This window comes from Carlito syrichta, unplaced genomic scaffold (genome assembly GCF_000164805.1).
Source record: "Carlito syrichta isolate Samal-C Ts95f unplaced genomic scaffold, Tarsius_syrichta-2.0.1 Scaffold309768, whole genome shotgun sequence".
Lineage (NCBI taxonomy): Eukaryota > Metazoa > Chordata > Mammalia > Primates > Tarsiidae > Carlito > Carlito syrichta.
In genome coordinates this window covers 266559-283073 of record NW_007253864.1, presented here as the reverse complement: position 1 = coordinate 283073, position 16515 = coordinate 266559, and the positions used below count along the sequence as shown (strand labels likewise).

General features: G+C 36.8%; 1 protein-coding gene across 1 annotated transcript in view; it reads left to right on the top strand.

Moving 5' to 3' along the window:
* FTO (FTO, alpha-ketoglutarate dependent dioxygenase) overlaps positions 1 to 16515 on the top strand; it is a 244836-nt gene that overhangs the window by 88828 nt on the left and 139493 nt on the right. The window contains exon 2 of the mRNA XM_008067756.2: positions 13501 to 13578. Within this exon, the coding sequence (XP_008065947.1) occupies positions 13501 to 13578 (78 nt within the window). The remainder of the gene's footprint in view (positions 1 to 13500; positions 13579 to 16515) is intronic.

Genomic DNA, 16515 nt, shown 5'->3' with positions numbered 1-16515 from the left:
CCCATCAGAGTAGTACATTTGTTTCATTTAAGGAACCTAAGCTGATGCATCATGATTACCCAAGGTTCACAAATATAATTTAGGGTTTACTCTTTGTGTTGTATATCCTATGAGTTTGGATAATGTATAATGACATGAAATTGCAATTATAGTAGCATACAGAGTAGTTTCATTGCCCTAAAACTTCTTTGCTCTTGGTGCTCTTTTTTTCCCCTTCTTTTACTCAGCATTGTGATTTTGAGATTCATCATGTTGTTATATGTATCCATAATTCATTTCTTTCTATTGCTGATTAGTGAATGATTGTATGGATATACCACAATTTCTTTTTCTTTTTTTCAATATACTGAAATTTCTTTATCTATTCACTTGTTGATACACATTTGAATTGTTCTAATTCTAGGCAATTACAAATAAAGCTGTGAACATTCATGTACAAGTTTTTTGTTTTTATTTAATTTTTTGAGACCAGGTCTCTGTTGCCCAGGCCAGAATGCAGTGGCATGATCATAGCTCCCTGTAACCTCAAACTTCTGGGTTCAGACAGTATTTCCTTCTTAGCCTTCTGAGTAGCTAGGATTACAGGCACACACCACCACGCTCAGCTAATTTTTTAATTTCTTGTATAGATAGGGTCTCACTATATTGCTTAGGATGGTCTTGAACTCCTGGCCTCAAGTGATAATCCCGCTTTTTCCTCCTAAAATGCTGGGATTAAGGTGTGAGCCACAGCACCCAGCAGCATACAAATTTTTATGTGGACATGTGCTGTCATGTTATAGGTATATATATATCTTTTTAAGAAAGTACCAGGTTGTCTTCCAAAGTGATTGTACCATTTTGTTTCATGAGAGCAGTGTATGAGAGTTCTAGTTTTGAGAGTTTTGAGAGCAGAAGTTATTTTTTGAATTTTTTTTAAATTTTAAAGATGTGGGATACAATTCAGGGTTAGGTATACAAACATTGATTATGCAGGTACCCTTGTTGATATGGTGTTCCCCTCTCTCCCCTAACAGTTTCCCTCAACTGCCATCACCCCCGCAACTCCCCTCGCAGTTTCCCACTACTGCCAATCCCTTTCTTATAGTATTGTGATAGTTGTTCAAGATCCACTTATGAGTGAGAACATATGGTACTCTGTTCTTTGTTTTCTGTGATAGATCATTGAGTAGTGATCAACTCTAAAATCCATCCAAGTTGCTGTGAAGTCTATATGTTTGTCCTTCTTTATGACTGCATAATATTCCACTGTGTATATGTACCACATTTTTTTTATCCAGTCCAGCTTTGATGGGCAGCATGGTTGGTTCCATGTTTTTGCTATTGTAAATAGAGCTGCAACAAACATATGTGTGCAGGTATCTTTTTTGTAGAATGATTTGAGTTCCTCCAGGTATATTCCCAATAGGGGACTTGCTGGGTCATATGGAAGGTCAATTTCTAGTTCTTTCAGAAATTGCCACACTGTCTTTCAAAGAGGTTGCACTAGTTTGCATTCCCACCACCAGCGTTCCATTTTCTCTGCATCCTCGCCAGCATCTGTTGTTATTTGTTTTATTAATGATGGCCATTCTTACTGGGGTTAGGCGGTATCTCATTGTGGTTTTGATTTGCATTTCTCTGATGATTAGTGAGGCTGAACACTTTTTCATGTGTCTGTTGGCTGCCTGTATATCTTTTTTTGAGAAGTGTCTATTCATGTCTTTTGCCCAATTTTTAATTGAACTGTTTGTTTTTTCCTTTTGGCACGTTTGAGTTCCTTGTAGATCCTAGATGTTAGGCCTTTGTCAGATATACAGTTGGCAAATATTTTTTCCCATTCTGTGAGCTGTGTCCCTAGAGCAGAAGTTCTTAAGTTTGATGGTGTTCATAGTTTTTTTCATTTATAGATTGTGCTTTTGGTTTCATATCTTTGCCTTGCTTAACCTAAACACTCGAAGAATTTCCTAATACTAGTTTCATAGTTGTAAGCTTTATGTTTATGGTTAAGTTTTGTATTGATAAATTTATTCATTTTGGGATTATTTTTGGGATATGGTGCAAGGTATGGATTGAAGTTTTTTTTTTTTAAATATAGCGATCTAATTCTTCAAGCACTATTTGTTGAAGACTATTCTTTCTCCATTTGAATCTTTGTCAAAAATCATAAGTGCCAAATCAAACGTGCCAAAAGGAAAAAAAGAAACAGTCCTATTAAAAATTGGGCAAAAGACATGTACCATAAGTACATGGATCTATTGTGCACTGTCTATTTTGTTCCATTTATTTACTTTTATGCCAATACCACACTGTCTTGATTTCTGTAGTTTTATAAGAAGTCTTGAAATTAGGTAGTAAAGTTCTCCCAATTTATCTTTCTTTTCAAAAGATGTTTGGTCATTCTAAGTCTTCACATTTCCATATGAGTTTTAGAAGTAGCTTGTCAATTTTTGCAGAAAACCTTTAGGATCTTAGTTTGGGATTGCATCAATTGGGTGACAATTAAATGTTTTATTGAATCTTCTGATCCATGAACATGGCATATTTCTTTAATTTATTTCATTAATGTTTTGTAGATTCCTTTACATAAGTCTGAAAAACCATGTATCCATATACCATAGCATCAAAAATTATCATGGTTAATTATCATGGAAAATTATCGTTATAAAAATTATCTATGATAATTTTTGATATTATGGTATATGGTATTTTTAAAAAATTCAATTTCAGATTGTTGGTTTCAGGACATAGAAATAAACTGATTTTTTTCTATGTTGATCTTGCAGCCTTGCTAAATTTAGTTATTAGTTCTAGTAGCTTTCTTTTTTAAAATTCTGTAGGTTTTCTATATAGATGCTTATGTCACATGCAAATTATGACATTTTTATCTTTTAAAAATTTATTCCCAATCTGGATCCCTTTAACCTCCTTTTCTTGCCTTATTGCACTGGCTAGCAACTTTAGTACAATTTTCTGTAGAGGGAATGGTAACAGTCATTCTTGTCTTTTTCTTGATCTTTGGGTGTCATTCATTCTTTCAACCTCAAGGAATGATCTTGGCTGTAGAATTTTCATTGATTCCTTTATCAGGATGAAGAAATTTGCTAGTTTGCTGAGTGTGTTTATTGGGGTCAATGTTAGGTTTTTTTTGTTTTTTTGTTTTTTTTGAGTTGGAGTCTCACTCTGTCGCCCAGACTGGAGTGCAGTGGCCACTCCCTGCCACCGCAGCCTCGACCTGCTGGGCTCCGGCGATCCTTCTGCCTCAGCCTTCCAAGTCGCTGGAACTATAGGTGCGTGCTACCATGCCTGGCTAATTTTTGATTTATTGTAGAGATGAGGTCTCGCCAAGTTGCCCAGGCGGGTCTCAAACCTGTGGACTCAGGCAATTCACTCACTTCAACCTTCCATGGCGCGGGATTGCAGGCTGAGCCACCAAGCCCAGCCATGTTAGGTATTATCTAATGTTCTGACTACATCTATTCAGGTGACCATATAGCTTTTCTTTCCTGTCTGATGATATGATGAATAATGTAGATTTTCAAATGTTAAATGAACCTGTTATTCCTGGGATAACACTTGGTTATAGTGTATTGTTCTTTTTATGTTTTGCTAAAGCTTTGTTGATTCTTTCTCCATTCATATGCATAAGGGATATTGGTCTGCAATTTTCTTATAATATTTCTGCTTGGTTTTGGTGTTGATTAATTTGTGTAGAATTGTTAATCTTACTTTCTAAAATGTTTGGTAGAATTTATCAGTGATGGCTTTGGGCTAGGAGTTTTCCTCATGGGAAGTTTTTTTTTTTTTTTTTTCAAAGCAGGATTTATTGAAAGGACAGAAAAGTTCCCACAGTGGGAGGGGACCTGAGGGGGTTGCCCAGGAAGTTTTTGTGATGTAAGTTTAATTAAATTAATAGATATTACTGTCTATATTTACTAAGAAGAGGATATGCTCTTTTTTTTCTTCTTTGCGGGCAAGGCCTATATCTTGATCACCATTTTGCATATAGTGAGCCAGGAGTAAAATGTTTGCTGAATGAATGAATGCCTGAAGCAAACTCAGAGAGGAGAAGTGGTGGCTGTGTCTGTGCAGGGCCTCTTGTGGTGTTGATGTTTGTGTTTGACACCCCATTCTTGTCCTTTTAATAGAAGGATGATGCGAATGAGGAGCCTTAGGCTCACAGAGACCTCATCCTCTGAGTTGCATCTTTTTCTTGACCAAAGTCATTTCACTCTCTGGGAAAATCTATTCAATTTGCTGAGATGCCAGCTTTTCTGGTGCATACGTGGTTCAGCAGGTTAACCTCTTCTTGAGTTAACCTAGGTAATTTGTGTCTTTCAAGGAATTTGCCTATTTATGTTTTTCAAGGAATTTGCCTATTTTGTTCACATTTCAAAGTTTATTAGCCTGAAGTTCATAATACCCTTTATTGTCCTTTAACATGTGTATGTTTTTTTAAATCAAATATTTAAAATTTTCTTTTCTCTAAGAACTGGCTTTTGATGTCATTGATTTTTCTTTTCTGTTTTCTATTTTACTGATTTCTGTTGTGGGTCTTTTATTATTTTATCTGTTTAAATCTAATTTTTTCTTCTTTTTCCAATTTCTCCAGGTGGAAGCTGAGGTAACTTTGAAACTATCTTTCTTTTTAAACATAGGCATTTGGTGCCATAAACTTTCCTCTAAATACTGCATTAAGTGCATCTTACAAAATTTGAGATGTTGTGTTTTCATTTTTATTCAAATAAAAATACTTCCTAATTTTTCTGTTGGTTTTTTTCTTTGATCTATGGATTATTTAGGAATAGATTATTTAAGTTTTTAAAGATTTGGGGATTTTCTAAATATGTTTGTTAACTGCTTTACATTTAATTACATTTCACCAGAGAACATATGTTTTATGGTTTGAATTCTTTTAAATGTGCTGACACCCAGATATAGTCTATCTTGGTAAATATTCTGTATGTATTTTGAAGTTGTTTGGTGGATTGCTATATACATGTTAATTGGGTCAAGTTGGTTGATAGTGTTGTTCAAGTTTTTTATATTCTTGTTGAGTTTTTTTTCTACTTGTTCTATCAGTTATTGAGACAGATATTGAAGTCTTAGACTATTAACTGTGGAATTAGCTATTTTTACTTGCTCTTTCAGTTTTTGCTGCATTATTTTAGATATCTGTTATTTGCATAATGTTTAGGATTATGTTCTTTAGATGAATTGACTCCTTTATCATTATGATGTAGCTAACTGAAGTTTTTCTTTTATTATTTCTTAGAGTGAAAGTCTGCTGGTATTGAATTCTTTCCGTTTTTGTATATCTGAAAAAGTGTTTATTTCTCTTTTGTTTTTGAAAGATATTACTGCATTTTCCACTGTCTTCTGGCTATCACTCTGTCCACAAGATATTTGGTGTCATTCTTATAGTTTGTTTTTATGTACTTAGTATAGTTATCTCTTAGTATTTGTGGGTGATTACTCCTTAGCCCCCATAAATATGAAAATCAATGGATGCTCCAGTTTCTTATATAAAATGGTACAGTATTTGCATATAACCTATGCATATCCTCCCATATACTTTACATCATCTCTAAATTATTGATAATACCTAATACAATATAATTACTTTGTAAATAGTTGTTATACTTTATTGTTTACGGAATAATGACACAAAAGTCTGTATATGTTCAGTACAGACACAACCTTCTATTTTTACCCCCAAATACTTTCAATCCCTAGTTGGTTGAATCTGTAGATGGAGAATCCATATATTCAGAGGGCAAATTGTATGTCTTTTTCTTTGACTGCTTTTAAAATTCTGTCCTTTTCACTGACTTTAAATAATTTGATTATGATGTACTTTGGTATTATTTTCTCTTATTATTTTGTGCTTGAGGTTCTTTAACATCTTTAATCTGTAGTGTTGTGGTTTCCATCAAATTTGAAAAATATTTGGCTACTATTTCTTCTTTCTCCCTGTCTCTCTCTTCACCTTTGGGAACTCTAATTACATGTATTAAATTACTTAAGGTCAGCCCACGGCTCACTAATACTTCGTTAATTTTTTTTCCTTGCTAGCTCTTTGGGTTTATTCTTTTTTGTTGTTGTTGTTGTCAGTTGCTCAGGCTGTAGTGCAGTGGCATGCTCATGGCTACTGCAGCCTCGACCTGCTGGGCTCAGGTGATCCTTCTAGCTCAGTCTTCCAAGTAGCTGGAACCACAGGCACACATCCCAGTACCCAGCTAATTTTTTTGGTTTATTGTAAAGAGGAGGTCTCACCAAGTTGTCCAGGCTGGTCTTGAACCCCTGGACTCAGATAATTCTCTCTTCTCAGCCTCCCAAAGTGGTGCGATTACAGGTATGAGCCACTGCGCCCAGCCAGAGTTTATTATTCCTGTCTTTTATCTCAGGCATTGTGGTTTCCCTCTCTAGAAGCTTGATTTAATTTTGTTTATTTCCTCTGTTTCTCCAATTTCCATGCTCAATTTTTCCCCACCTTATTGAACTTGTGTACTACAGTTATAATCATGGTTTTAATGTACCTGTTACTAATTCTGTCATCTAAGCTATTTTTTGGAGCAGTTTCAATTTATTGATTTGTCTCTTCATTATAAGTTATATTGTCTTTGTAGTATTCTCTTAACTTCTATGTCTTATAGTTTCTTTTTTTTTTTTTTTTTTGAGTTGGAGTCTCACTCTGTCACCCAGACTGGAGTGCAATGGCCGCTCCCGGCCACCACCGCCTCGACCTGCTGGGCTCCGGCGATCCTTCCACCTCAGCCTTCCAAGTAGCTGGAACTACAGGCGCGCTTCCACGCCCGGCTGATTTTTTGATTTATTGTAGAGATGAGGTCTCTTATAGTTTCTATTGGATTACAAACATTGTGAATTTTAACATTAGAGTGCTGGATTTTGTTCTTATTGTTCTTTTAAATATTCCTGAACTTTGTTAAGTAACTAATTTAAGTTACTTGAGTTCGATCCTTTCAGGTTTTGCTTTTAAGCTTTGTCAGGAAGCAACAGAGCAACATTTTGTCCAGGTCTAATTTTGCATCACTACTGAGGTGAAATCCCTCTGAGTATTCTTCCTGATGTCTTGTAAATTTTGAGGTTTTCTATTCTGGCTGGAGTCTTGGTCTGCTATAGTATAGGCTTCTATTGCTGGAAACAGAACAAAACATGCTAATAATAATTTTAAAAAGATCTTTTTAGAAAACATTTTAGAGGTACCAAATCAGCCACAACTTGAAGGTCCAAGAGAAGTGGTTATAAGCATTGACTTTAAAATTATAAAAGTTGGATTGATTTTAATTAAAATTAAAAAAATACTGTGTATGTTGTTTTTAAGTTAAAGATTAAATAGTTCTTTGAAGATATAATTTCTCTTGCCTCAGTAGGGTCTGCTGGAGTGTAGTGGGAATGGTCTTGTACTTGGGAAATGAATGTGAGCTGAGATTCCCTAATGACCAGCAGTGTAATCTCTTATCACTCACATTATAGCTCTGCACAGACCTTAGTTTATCTGTTCTAAAATTTTGTAATTTTGATATTAAAATTTAAGTGATCACCACAGTGAAGTTAATTGAGGATACACACACACACACACACATACACACACACACATATATAAACTTTTAGCAAGATTATTTACAAGGGGTAATCCCCAAACTCGGAATTTATTTATAAAACTTGTGTGTCCATTCTTACATATTTAAATTTCAGTCACCTTCAAAGTACTCTCCATTTGATGCAATATACCCATCCAATGCTTTTCTCACTGCTCAAAAGTTTTTGAATTGTCAATATTGATGCCTTTTAGTGCTTCTGCTGTTTTTGTTTCATCTCTTCCACATTGGCAAAACGTTTTCCTTTGAGGACATTTTCATCTGGGAAAACAAACAAAAAAAGTCCCTTGGGGTGAGATTGGGTGAATAGGCAGTGTGGGGCACCCAGGTCATGCCATTTTTTGGTCCCAAATTGCCAAATACTCAGTGCTGTGTGGGCAGGTGTGCTGGTAAATCACCCATCCATGAAATGGGCAAACACATTGAAATAATCTCCAAAAACAATTCACTGAGGCCGAATGCAGCCTCTCACAGCAGTACTAGCTGGTACACTGTTGCCGATGGGTTCCCAGAACACTTATCTAGGGGGAAAACCTGTATTCCAAGGGGCCCACCATCCCCAAAAGATAAATCTGGTTTTTTTGTCCCCCCTTCCCACGCATTTTTCCTGTAGATCACCTAGGCGAATATCTGGATTTGTAATCTCTAGTCTAAAGTATGATTTGATGGGAGTGCACATAGATTTTTTAAATAGATAATTTATAAATAGTAAATAAAACTGTTGTTTTCCAGACATGAGTAAATAGAAATAACAACAAATGATTACCAAAATGTATTGAGGGCTACTTATGTGCCAGGCACTGTTTTTAGTGCTTTATGTGTATTACTTCTTTTACATCTCACAGGAAGATAAGAAACTAGTCTCAAATCATGTACCTAGACGTAGAACTAACATTGGAACTCAGAGTTTGGCTGTTTAGCTCAGGCTTTGCTACGCAGACCCTTCCCCCCCCATTTGAATGTCGCTTGCCTGATATTTACATAGTTTATAGTTTGCAAAATGTGCTAATATTTATGATGAAATATATTTCATCTTCACAACAACTCTATGAAAGTGTCTTACAGATGAGGAAATATGCAAGATGTGTCTTTCTTACAGAGATCTTTCTTACCTTTTCAACACTAAGGACTAGGCCAGTTTTCCCACTTACTATTTTGAACCCTCAGACAATCATGTGACTATATTTGCAGTGAGCATTCATTAGCCATTATTTATGATTATATTTTGAAAAGACTCAGGCAACAAAATTAAATTTTTATTGAATGTAACACAATGTGATGCATAATTTAATAACTATTTTGTAGAAAATGACAAATAGGTAGATAATTGGTATCCTTAAGCAGCATAATCCTTACACAGCTGAAGAGTTAGAAGTGGGACAAAAAATGCACTTCATTTGTAGGTGAGATATACCCTTGCATTATGAATCATAATCCACTTAATCTTTTAATGTAATTATCTTAAGACTTTCAAACCATATCTTTATTTAAGATAGGCAAACTCAGATACAGCTTACCTTTTTACAGTGAAGCAGAGGCTTAGGGCTGGAATAGTTTCTGACTTCTAACTTGAAACCTTAAGGTTTTGAGTTGCTGTGTGTTTTACATAGATCTGTGTCCCCTTTACTTGCTAAAGCTACAGAATGGGTGGTAGCCTGTATGGAAGAGTCTTCATATGCTCTTCCTGCTAGGTGGGAGAGCTAAGGCTTCAGCTCTCTCTGAGTTTTGGTGTGGCATTTGTGAGCAGCTTGATGTATTTGACACAAGTGTGACAGCAAAGAAGCGGGTGAGCAGAGCAGTGTGCTACAGGGCCCAGCTGTGTGGATTTATCTGTACATCAGGCCGAAGAGTCGCAGTTAGCCAGATCTGACAGTCAAATGTGAGCTCTTTCTACCTGTGCTCCAGAGTGCATTTTAATGTTGTGTGTGTTTACCAACCAGTTGGCATTTGACACAAATAAATTGTCAGAGCTGGTTTTTTTCCTCTTCATTCTTTAGTGTGCTTGTCTGCGATCGTTTCCCAAGTAAATACTTCATTGTACACGGACAAAAGCCTGTATTTTCTAAAACAAAGCCAAAAATCAAGTCATCTTCATCTGATACTGGATTTCCCGTAAAGAATTAGTGGGTAATATGTTTGAATTGGTAATAGGTTATGTGTTGAATAGGCAAGATGTTTATAAAGTGCAAAAATCAAAACAATATAAAATAAAATATTTTGTGTAGTCTTGCTCTGCCTCTGTCCCCTTCTGGTCATTTCCCATCTCTGTTCCTGACAGATAACCACTTTAATAGCTTGTCATGTATTCTTTATGTTTCTGTATGCAGATACAAGTAGATGTTTTGTTCCTTGTTTTTTACCTTCCTGGAGAGCCTTTTATTTCACTAGGAGGGAACTTACTTGTTCTTATTATTGTTGTATTGTATTTCATTGTGTGGCATACTGGAGTTTATTTAACTGTCCACTGTGAATAGACATTTGTATTGTTTTTAAGCTTTTTGTTATTGAGATAATAATTTACATGCCATAAAATTCAGACCCCCCTTTTTTTTCCCCCCGAAGTTGGAGTCTCACTCTGTTGCTCAGACTGGAGTGCCGTGGCTGCTCCCGGCCACTGCAGCCTCGACCTGCTGGGCTCCAGCAATGCTTCCGCCTCAGCCTTCCAAGTAGCTGGAACTACAGGCATGCGCTACCACGCCCAGCTAATTTTTTAAAATTTATTTTAGAGATGAGGTCTCGCCAAGTTGCCCAGGCAGGTCTTGAACCCACAGGCTCAGGCAATCCACTCACCTCGGCCTCCCAAAGTGCGGGATTACAGGCTGAGCCACCGAGCCCGGCCAAAATTCACCCTTTTAAAGTGTACAGTTCAGTGGTTTTTAAAGTATGTTTCCAAGCTTTTGTACAAATAATGATGTAATGAGTAGCCTTGTACATATATTCCTCTGAACATGGTTCAAGTATATTGGAAGGATAAATCAGAAGTAGGATTTCTAGGTCACATGGTAAATGCATTTGAGTTTCTAAAGGAATTGACAGTTGCCCTCTATAAATATTGAATTGTTTTGCCCTCTTGACAGCAAAGTATGAAAGGACCTGTTTCTCTAGTCTTTCCCACAGGGGCTTTACTTTTTATAAAGCAACCTTAATCTTTAATTTTGATAAAGCAATCCAGATTTTTAATTTTGATGTTTATGTATTGCCAATTTAATTTAATATTGATTTATGATTGATTTTACCACTGTAAACATGACCAAAACTTCTATGTATGTTTGTTATTTGTAATTGATATTGTCAGTTAATTGGTGTAATTGCAAGTAGTGGTTGTTGATATACAGAACAAGTTTTCATCTGTGTGGTCTTAAGTTGAGTGATTTTCTGGCTCCCGTTCTCTGCTGTCGTTTAGATACAATGATGCTCATAATATGAGATTCCTAGTGGAAGACACTCCTATTTATGCTGCTTGCTCTATAGCAGGAACATTCTTGGCGTTTTATCCTTTCTCTGAAGCCTTCCAAGTTATAATGTTTAACTATAACTCTCTGGTGCTCGGGACCTCAACTGACCTGAGAAGTGATTTTTTTAAAATAAGAATTTAGCTGAAGCATTAATTATAGGTAGAGTTGCATCCTCCATTGGCACTTGTTGACTTGTGGGACAGGCCTATTGCTGTTGAATCTGATTTAGGTGGAGTATATAATTCCTTTTGGGAAACCATGCCTATGTGCTTTTCTTTATACATAAGTTAGCTTTATTGATAGACTCTGATGAAGAGATCTTAAGGTGGTGTTTGTAAGGTGGAGCCATTTTAAGGTTTGAGATCTATATGTATTTGATTATTTAAGGTTTAAACTTTTTTGGCATTTATAGTCTAGTACTTTGTGTCTAAAAAAAGGACTAAAAATTGGCAAAAGATTCACAGAAAAAAATGTAGGCTTTCCTGAGCTTGAATTAAAATTTGAAATACAGATTTTGATTAAATTAGTGATGGAGTGCACAGATATGCAAGTCTACAGATGGAGATATCATTGACTCTTTCTATGCCTCAAATAATGGCTAATACTGAAAACAAACCAATCAGCCAGTTAGTGAATTATCCAAACTAGTTTGTAAATTATCCGTAATGGTTTGTATTATGTTAATATCATAGGTCTTTAGTGAAGGAAATCTGTTAATAGTTTAACTGGTAAGTCAACCCTTTTAATATAGATAAGGAAATACCTATCGTCAAAACAGAGGCTTTAATTAAGTAAGTAGACTAGAGTTTTGCCGAAAGGAGATTTTACTGTTTTGTCTCTGTTAGGTCAACTGGTTACTTTATTTCTATTCCTTTTCTCTTTATTCATTTTAGATAATGGTATAAAAAGTTCAGAAAGAATATGAGTTCCACCCAAAAAAATATTTACTCTGAACTATTCTGATTGTGATGGGTTTGTGAGAGAAGGCTACTTTCCTGGAGTAGGAGAGGATAATACTCAGGGCCACCATGTCTGGTTGAGCAGGTTGTGCACTATAGAAAGACAGTGGTTATTGGAGCAGGTGAGGACTGAAATCTAGTTGGTGTTTCCAAGTCATACTCTATCGAGTGGAACTGCATTGGCCCAGAGCAAGGCACACAGTTTTCTCTTTCTTATAAAGGTGACTTACTGGCTGAAAATAACTCTGATGATGCATTTTATTGCTGTTTCATTTGAAAACTAGTTGTTTCTGGTTTCTTCCCTTACAAATAATTTCTGTAGTATGTACATGTCTAGGTGTCATGTGTCTATGAATGTATATACACATTTATGCCATTTGTATGCCACGCACACACACAAACATATCTGTGCTTGAATATAAGGTTAGGTGTTCCTTGGAAGGAAAATCCCTCAGAAAGAGGGAGGTGTCCTATATGTATTTGATTCCTTATAAGATACTTTATATTATGGGGTCCTCTCTCAGTTAGTTTGAATATAGCACGTTACTGTTTGGGGAAGACATAGTCTCCAGACAATATTAGCTACAAATGTTTAAAAAAATCTGCTTCAGCCGGGCTTGGTCACTCAGCCTGTCATCCCACGCCTTTGAGAGGCTGAGGTGAGTGGAATGCCTGAGCCTGCGGGTTCGAGACCCACCTGGGCAGCGAGACCTCATCTCTACAATAAATCAAAAAATCAGCTGGGCGTGGTAGCGCACGCCTGTAATTCCAGCTACTCGGAAGGCTGAGGCAGAAGGATCGCCGGAGCCCAGGAGGCCGAGGCTGCGGTGGCTGGGAGCGGCCACTGCACTCCAGTCTGGGTGACAGTGAGACTCCAACTCAAAAAAAAAAAAAAGTCTGCTTCATAAAACTGGAAAAGCAAAGCAAAGAAGCTTAACACAGGTTTAGTAATTATTGTTGAGATAAAAGATCAGTTAAAAAAGCAATACTGTAAGTGGATATGATCTCAAATAAATGTTTGCAGGATGAGTAAATGTTCCAAATATTCCGATATTAGGCTTGTGACTTGCTTTGGTATTTTTGGTGATAGTACCATAGAAGGGTTTACAAACTACTGTGTCTCAAGAAGATTATACAGACAGGAAGTTTTGCTCTGGAAAACTGAATTGGATGACTCATCACTCTAGTGATGAAAAAGTCCCTGATGTCAAAGATACATGTGAAGAGTGAATCAAATTGTCTCATGAAATATGAGAGTGAATAAGAGCATCATTTCAAAATTAATGCTTCATGCAATTTGTAATTTAAGATGTGTGTAATTTAATTAATATATTTTATAATTGGCATTTCCCTAATTTCTGTCTCAAAAAGATTTACATTCCAATTGTCTAAAATTTTTTAATATTCTACTATTGGAAAAATAAGATTAACTTATATTTTGGGTCATTTTATATTCAGTTTATAAATATTATTATCTTCAAACAGAAACTGAGGCTTCTTGAAGAGCTTGAAGACACTTGGCTTCCTTATCTGACTCCCAAAGATGATGAATTCTATCAGCAGGTAAGGCATTTTAGTATTTTTATCTATTTTAATGATGCATTCTGATTGAGCTTGTTTTACATGTGAGGAAACCATGGTCTGCAGAGGTTAAATGAGAGGTGAAATGCTCTAATTTGATCACCCAGTGACTCCTCTTCACCTACAGGGCGTGTAAATTTCTTCATCATGTACTTCTGCCGTGAACTTAGTGCTTTAGCATACGTAGTGGACTGTTTTTTTTCCCCAAACATTCCATGCTCTTCCTACTTCCTTGCTTCTGCATGCTGCTTCTACTCCACTCTTTGCTCCTTATCCTGTTGCCAGATGGCTAATCCTTGAAGAGTTCAGTTAAACACCTTCTTTGTGAACATTTTCCCGGCTTATACTATCTACAAGTCAGGTTGACTGCACTCTACTTTGTTCTACTTGGAGATAACTCTGCACCACCTATCACATTATGTGGCAACTATGGGATTCTATGTCTGTCTCTGAGTTAGTCAGCACTCTTTGAATTACAAGTAACAAAAGCCCATATCAAACTCACTGTGGCAAAAAATAAAAGGAATTTATTGACTTACCTTAGAAGTCTAGAAGTACATAACTGAGTCCTATGTCTCAAAAGACATTACCTGAACACTGTTTTTCTTGACTTATCCTTCCTGAGTGGCTTCATGCCCAACAGTAGACTCTCAACTGATAGTGTGGGAGGACTCTGATAGCCCAAGGGGTATGTGGGCTTCAGCATCGGGATCTTGGAAAAGGGTAGTGAGTTCTTGTTTCCTAGTTCCATCAGATTCTCCAGGGAGTGATCTTGTTGGCCTGGTTAGAGTCTTGTGCTTATCCCTGAACCAGTCATTGTGTTCAGGAAAGTCAGGTGCTCCTGTTTGCCTGGTCTAGTTTGTACACCCACTTTTGGAGTGGGGTTGGGTGGGGGTATTCCCACCTAACTGACATGGACTGGGTGAGACAGACATGGATGGTTTCTGCAAAGGAAAAATGGAGTCCTGTTTCCTAAGAAGGAGGGTTAGGCATGCTGGGCAAGCAAAACCAGTATGTTTTTTACCTATTTCTTCCTACTAGAATGTAAGCTCTTGGGGTATAAGAATTGGGCCATGTCATCTTTATATGTCTAGCACCTGTTTATACATAGCAGGCCCTCAGTAACCTAGAAAGCAGAAGAGGAAGGAAGGCATTAGCTCATCTGTGTTCAGGTCTCTTGACTTCCAGTTCATTATCATTTCCAGGACATCGTCTCTCATCTCTGTTCCCACAGATGTTCACTATCTTTTACCCCATCAGTACTCTTGTGAGTATCTCTAGTTTTTCCCTTTGCTTCCCTCAATCCTTGAAGCTGCAGTATTTTCTGACCAAGATGTAAATCTGACCATGTCAGCCCTCTGCTTCAAACGCCACAGTGGCTGTTCATTACCTGGCTACTGTCATTTCTGCCTCATCTCCCCGCTCCTCTACCCTTTTTATCCACACTGGATTTTTGCAGTGCCTCAAACTAGCTATGGAGTTTCACATTTGGGACCTTCTTGCTCTGTCCTCTGCTAACATGCCTCCTTCTCCTTACCTTCTTTCGTTGGTGAATTTCTATGTTACCTGTAATAGCTCACAAGTCATTTCCTGTAGAAAGCTTCCCTGACATCTTTACAGCCCAGAGCATTGTCTGTGCTCCCTCAGTTGTACTTTATCTGTATCTTTATTAGCACTTATCTCACTTGATTTTAATAATTTTTTTGTATGGTTGTTTTCCTCATCTTCTGTATTTTGTTCAGTGCCTAGTACCTAGCAGGTGCTTAATTAGTTTGCTTGGATAAGTGAATGGATGAATTAATGCAATTGTTTATTTAGGAAGCTAATCATATCATAATGAGTTTAGTATGATTTGATAAGATTTGACTTTTGTTTTTACACACATATACACCTCCCCAGGGAGGTGGCATCTGGAAAGATTTATGTCTACAGAAATGTTATATACCATAATGATAGTGTGTTCTCCTTTGAGCCTTACTTATTTTTCAAATCATCTGCAGTGAACATGTATTCTTTTGCAGTCAGGGAAAGAAAATTTTTTTAGAAATACCCATAAAACAGGTAAATGCAGTTAGTTCTGAAAAGCTCACTAATATTTTCATAGATATAAGCCTTCTGGTACAGGTTCTAAAGCAACTGCTGAGCTATTTCAACTTTTGTGTTGTGAAAGTGGTACATGAAGAGAAATGAAAAAGGTTATCAGCCCACTGTGCCCTGAACCAACCATACACTGAGGGATAAGAGGAAACGCAAGTGCAAACAGCACAACTATCAAGGCTTCTCTTTTATTTTTCCAAGACCCACAACAAACCCTGATACCAATATCTAATCACTCTAAGTGCACCTTATAATAAGGCTTAGCGCTTCAATGAAACCTTAGGCAAAGTAAACCTGTACTCTTAAATGATGAAGTGAAAATACTTTTTAATGACATGAATAAATAGAAAGTTCAGACTTGACATTGGGTTCCTTAAACAGGCCCTCACCACAGGAATGCCAATCCAGCTGCCAGTTATAAACACAACACTTTGCAGCTTCCATGTTGGATCTGTTTATTGACCCTTACAGCTAAACGTTTTCTGAATGATCTTACATTTAGTCCTCACAATAACCTAATTCATTCACTCCACAAGTTATGTATTCAGCTGCTACACTTCTTCAGGCTTGAGATGTTTGAGGTAGTATTATCATCCCAGATTTAGAAATCAGAAGAGGAGCTGGGTGTGCCTATAGTCTTAGTTATTTGGGAGAATCGCTGGAGCCAAGAAGTTCAAGTCCAGCCTGGGCAATGAAAAAGAACTCTTCTATTAAAAAAGGGGATGGAGGGGAAAAAAGAGAAAAAGAAAAGAAGTCTACAGAGTTAATTAGTTACTTGTCTGAGTGGCAGTGCTGGAGTTCAGCTCATGTTTGGCTCTGAAA